Source organism: Epinephelus moara, chromosome 21 (genome assembly GCF_006386435.1).
Source record: "Epinephelus moara isolate mb chromosome 21, YSFRI_EMoa_1.0, whole genome shotgun sequence".
NCBI classification, from domain to species: domain Eukaryota; kingdom Metazoa; phylum Chordata; class Actinopteri; order Perciformes; family Serranidae; genus Epinephelus; species Epinephelus moara.
Genome location: NC_065526.1, coordinates 725,201 through 730,612, shown reverse-complemented (window position 1 = coordinate 730,612; position 5,412 = coordinate 725,201). Strand labels below are relative to the sequence as shown.

Sequence of the window (5,412 nt, the reverse complement as noted above, 5' to 3'; positions counted from 1 at the left end):
GCTACTATGCGCCCCGGCTGTATCTAGGCTAACGGCTAACATGCTAACTATTATTTCTATGTCACTAGTCACTTGAAACAAATTTAGGATGATAGGAGACAGGTTGAAATAAACCGAAATTTCCCTTTAAAGTAATTATCTGCAGTCAACTGCTGTTTAAGGGATTTCAAATTATTTTAAGCATGAAAGACGTCCCTTAATTTATACCTTAGAGCCTTTCATTGTTAGATTAACATAAAAGTTTGTTTGTTAGTTAATACATGCAGATAATCAATTAAAAACCATCCCCGTTAATTAATCCATGAAAGAAACCTCTTAATTTATGCTTTCAGGGAGAAAAGGTACCTGTGAACTCACCTGGGCAGTAACTGCTGTGGTTCATCTTACACACTTGTTCCTATAACATAAAAATTAAATAAATGATTCATCAATTTTTGTAGAATTAAAGGTGTTTTTTTTTTACTCTTAAAAACCCTTAATATAGTGCAGTCTGTGAACGTTTCCATTAATTTCTCCTTAATCTGGTTTCATATCTGAACACTGACTCAGAGTTAAATTAAGACATGATGAATTAACAGCTGAACATCAACAACACACACTCCTGTATTTTTAAATGTGACGTTTGTTTCCTGTTTGTTTCTCTGCAGACGTTGAAACTCCGATTGTTCAGCAGCCAATGAACGCCAGCGAGAAAACTCAGCTCATCAGTGACGGACACCGCAGATATGGAGACACCTACACATGAACCAGGAAACAGGAAACGCATCACTGCAGGTGCATGATGTCACTGCATCAAAACGTCCCCTCGCTCTGTGTAACAGCTGTTAGTCAATACAAACTGAATGAGACGGATTTCATGTCAACAGAGAAACACAGTGAGGACAACAGTATGTGGACACTAAGGTCCATATACTGTTGTCCTGCTGTGACTCAGACGATAAACAGAACGACACTTTGATATTTCCTCTCATCATATCGTCTTCATGGTTATTAACCTTTATGTTGTGTGTGCGTCATTAAAATAATCACATGTCCCACTGTTGTTGATGTAAGTTGCAGTGCAGCGAGGCTTTTATTAAACTGACACTCTGATTGGTTGTTTGATGGTTTGAGTGCTGACGGAGGGGCGGAGCTTCAAACAGCAGACTGATTCAGTCTTTAATATTTTATAAACTATAATCACGATAACGTTCATCAGTGTTGTTGATGTAAATAAAGTTTTGGTTTGGATGATGGAACAGGTGACACCTGTAGTGATGTCATTGATGATGTCACCTCCTCACACCTTTCTTCATCATGTTAATGATCCCTGATGATCAGATGAGTCACAGCTGATGACGTCTTCACTGATTGGTCACAAAAACCAACATGTGTAGCGTGTAGCGTGCAGCATGTAGCGTGTAGCGTATAGCATGATTTTTCTTGATAGTTCCGGCTCATTGGACCAAACAAGTGTTTGAATCAAACACCTGGTTTCTTCCTTTCAACTCATCGTGTGTTTTAAATGTACGATCAGATGTTTCTTATTAATCATCAATGAAGCATCGTTACATCAGCTATTAATTAATAAAGACAAACGTGCCGTTTGGTGCCCTGATACCAACGTTTAAAATAATTTCACCAACAGCTGATACCGATTATTTTACATAAATGTTTGTTGTTGTTATTTATTCTTCTGTTGTTTCCAATCTACACTATAAAAAATAAAGTCATTCAGTCCTCACACCTTTGAATGAGAACGAATTCAATAATACACATTTATGAAACAACCTTTAACATAACCTTCATTCACATGAAAAATATCTTTGGAAAAATAATCTCTAATATCTGTTTTATATTCCTGTGAAAACATCGATACATTTCTCCTTCAAACAGCTGATTTATTCACGTTTACCACCAAAGGCTACAATTTACGAGATTACACTGAACACATCATGAGAACATTATAATTTACCTTCACCCAGTACTCATTTTTACTGACCAGAGCCTGAATGCTTCACAATGTAAATCAATGCAACCTCTGTCAGCTGTTGGTTGTGTTCACCAGCTGCTAAGAGGTAATGATAATTAGCTGCTAACTGCTAACAGCTAACTGCTTAGACGGACTGCTAACTGCTAACAGCTAGTTGCTAACTGCCGACAGCTAGCTGCTAACCAATAACAACTACCAGCTCTAAGCTAACTGCTAACAGCTAAAAGCTAACCACTAATAGCTAACTGCTAACATATAACAACTAGCTGCTAACTGCTAACAAATACCTGCTAACCACTATCAGCTAACAGCTAACTGCTCGCAGCTAAAAGCTAACTACTAACAGCTACAAGTGAACAGCTAACTGCTAGCTGCCAACAGCTAACTGCTAAGAACTAGCTGCTAACAGCTAACTGCTGACAACTAACCATTAACAGCTACCAGCTAAAAGCTACCAGCTAAAAGCTAACAACTAACCACTAACAGCTAACAGCCAGCTGCTAACTGCTTACTGCTAAAAGCTAACTGCTAATAGCTCAAAGCTAACCGCTAACAATTAAAAGCTAACAACTAGCTGCTAACTGATAGCTGCTAACTGCTTCCAGCTAACTGCTAGCTGCTAACAGCGAACTCAACAGGCTCTCCTGCTGATCCTCTCAGTGGTGTCGTGGTAGTTAAGTGGTTTTGACAGGATAATGCTGTAGCGTGTTTCGGGCTCATGTGATGTCAGATAACTCCGCCCATCTCTCCCAGAGAGCAGGTAAAGTGTAACGAGCTGAGGATGGGGGGGGACTCTCTGTTATTCAGCAGTCTTTGCTGTGTTGTTGTGTTGTTGTGTAGTTGTGTTGTTGTGTCCTTCTGTCATATTTCAGAATAACAGCAGTAACACAATGATCAACATTTAGATTCTTTTTTCTTTCCCTTCTTTCCCTTTTTTGTGGCGCCCCCGTGTGGATGACAGCGCTCTTCGCATTCACTCATACTGGCCATGCCACGGGCCGACACTGTTAATGTTGACAGAGGATTTATCAGACAGTGTTTCACTCTGATATTAAACTGTCACAGTGGCTCTGGCTTTAGGATGACGACCACAGCAACAGACAAGTTACAAACTTTAAAAAGAAATTTAAATTAAAAAGAGTTTTTTAAAAGATGATTTCTGAGAGGTGATTTAAAGACGTCACAGATTCTGCAGCGTCAGATGTTTCAGATGTGAAGAGTCCAGCAGGAGGCGCTGCAGCCTCCTCAGCTCCTCCTCCTGCTTCATACTGTGGACTGTCCCTTTAACAACCCCCCCTCCCCCGCTGCTCTGTCATGTCTCCTCGTGACCTTTGACATATAAGGGCATGTCGGCATGGCAACACCTGACGTCTGTCAGTCTAAAAACAGACTGAGTGCTGCTCTGTCTGCAGTCTGCAGGCCTTCATTGCTCCGCTCCTTCTTCTTCTTCTTCTTCTTCTTCTTCTTCTTCACTTCTTTATTTTATCTAACGTCCTCCCCCGTCCTGTCCGGGTGACGGCCGTCTCCCCCGAATTCCTCACCCACTGAGACATCATGGAGAGTCTGGAGAAGCAGCTCATCTGTCCCATCTGTCTGGAGATGTTCACCAAGCCGGTGGTCATCCTGCCCTGCCAACACAACCTCTGCAGGAAGTGTGCCAATGACGTGTTCCAGGTCAGTAACACGCACACACACACTAACAGACACATATACACACTCAGTAACACACAGGAAACGTTTCGGAGCATTTGAGTTGTCTCATGTCGTCATTCTACTGACATCAAATCAGGAAGTTTATGAGTCACTTCCTGTCAGTGTTCCTGTTGTTAACCACTCTACCTGTGTGATGCCCCGCCCCCTGCAGGCGTCCAATCCCTACCTGTCGACGAGGAGCGGCTCCACGGTGACATCAGGTGGTCGTTTCCGCTGCCCTTCCTGCCGACATGAGGTGGTTCTGGATCGGCACGGTGTGTACGGGCTGCAGAGGAACCTGCTGGTGGAGAACATCATCGACATGTACAAACAGGGCAGCAGCAGGTAACACACACCTGGACACGGCAGGCTTTTATTTTGGTACGGTCAGACAAAAGTCTGACTGAGGCAGGTGGGAGGGGTCCAACAAACCGGTGTTCACTTCCTGTAAGATTGTAAAGCCAAACCCTGTTCTTTTTTCCTAAACATAATTACGTGTTGGCTAAACGTAACCACATGTGTGTGTGTGTTGGCTAAATGTAACCACGTGTGTGTGTGTGTTGGCTAAATGTAACCACGTGTGTGTCAGCTAAACGTAACCGTGTGTGTGTCAGTTAAACGTAACCACGTGTGTGTCAGTTAAACGTAACCACATGTGTGTCAGTTAAAAGTAACCACGTGTGTGTGTTGGCTAAATGTAACCACGTGTGTGTCAGTTAAACGTAACCACATGTGTGTGTCAGTTAAAAGTAACCACGTGTGTGTGTTGGCTAAATGTAACCACGTGTGTGTGTGTTGGCTAAACGTAACCACGTGTGTGTGTCAGCTAAACATAACCATGTGTGTGTGTTGGCTAAACATAACCACGTGTGTGTCAGCTAAACGTAACCACGTGTGTGTGTTGGCTAAACGTAACCACGTGTGTGTGTGCTGGCTAAACGTAACCATGTGTGTGTCGGCTAAACGTAACCATGTGTGTGTGTGTTGGCTAAACGTAACCATGTGTGTGTGTGCTGGCTAAACGTAACCACGTGTGTGTCAGCTAAACGTAACCATGTGTGTGTGTCAGTTAAACGTAACCACGTGTGTGTGTTGGCTAAACGTAACCACGTGTGAGTGTGTCGGCTAAACGTAACCATGTGTGTGTGTGTTGGCTAAACGTAACCAGGTGTGTGTGTCGGCTAAACGTAACCATGTGTGTGTCAGCTAAACGTAACCATGTGTGTGTGTCAGTTAAACGTAACCACGTGTGTGTGTCGGCTAAACGTAACCACGTGTGTGTTGGCTAAACGTAACCACGCGTGTGAATGTAGCTAAACGTAACCAGGTGTGTGTGTGTTGGCTAAATGTAACCACGTGTGTGTATATTGGCTAAACGTAACCACGTGTGTGTGTGTTGGCTAAACGTAACCACGTGTATGTGTGTTGGCTAAACGTAACCACGTGTGTGTGTGTGTGTTGGCTAAACGTAACCATGTGTGTGTGTTGGCTTAACGTAACCACGTGTGTGTCAGCTAAACCTAACCATTTGTGTGTGTTGGCTAAACGTAACCACGTGTGTGTCAGCTAAACGTAACCATGTGTGTGTGTGTCAGCTAAACGTAACCACGTGTGTGTTGGCTAAATGTAACCACGTGTGTGTTGGCTAAACGTAACCACGTGTGTGTGTTGGCTAAACGTAACCACGTGTGTGTGTCGGCTAAACGTAACCACGTGTGTGTCAGCTAAACGTAACCATGTGTGTGTGT

At 43.0% G+C, this 5,412-nt stretch overlaps 2 protein-coding genes across 6 annotated transcripts in view; both read left to right on the top strand.

Moving 5' to 3' along the window:
* Positions 1-5,412, top strand: part of LOC126383200 (dnaJ homolog subfamily C member 5-like) — a 24,746-nt gene that overhangs the window by 10,470 nt on the left and 8,864 nt on the right. For 4 of the 5 annotated variants that reach the window (XM_050033673.1, XM_050033672.1, XM_050033671.1 and 1 more), the window contains one exon: positions 648-1,711. In XM_050033673.1, the coding sequence (XP_049889630.1) occupies positions 648-745 (98 nt within the window). In that variant the 3' untranslated portion in view covers positions 746-1,711. Of the gene's footprint in view, positions 1-647; positions 1,712-5,412 lie in introns of those variants that run through there. The other variant, XM_050033674.1, reaches the window with a different exon arrangement.
* LOC126383201 (E3 ubiquitin-protein ligase TRIM63-like) overlaps positions 3,395-5,412 on the top strand; it is a 10,913-nt gene continuing 8,895 nt past the window's right edge. The window contains 2 exon segments of the mRNA XM_050033677.1: positions 3,395-3,646; positions 3,837-4,009. Of these exon segments, the coding sequence (XP_049889634.1) occupies positions 3,527-3,646; positions 3,837-4,009 (293 nt within the window). The 5' untranslated portion in view covers positions 3,395-3,526.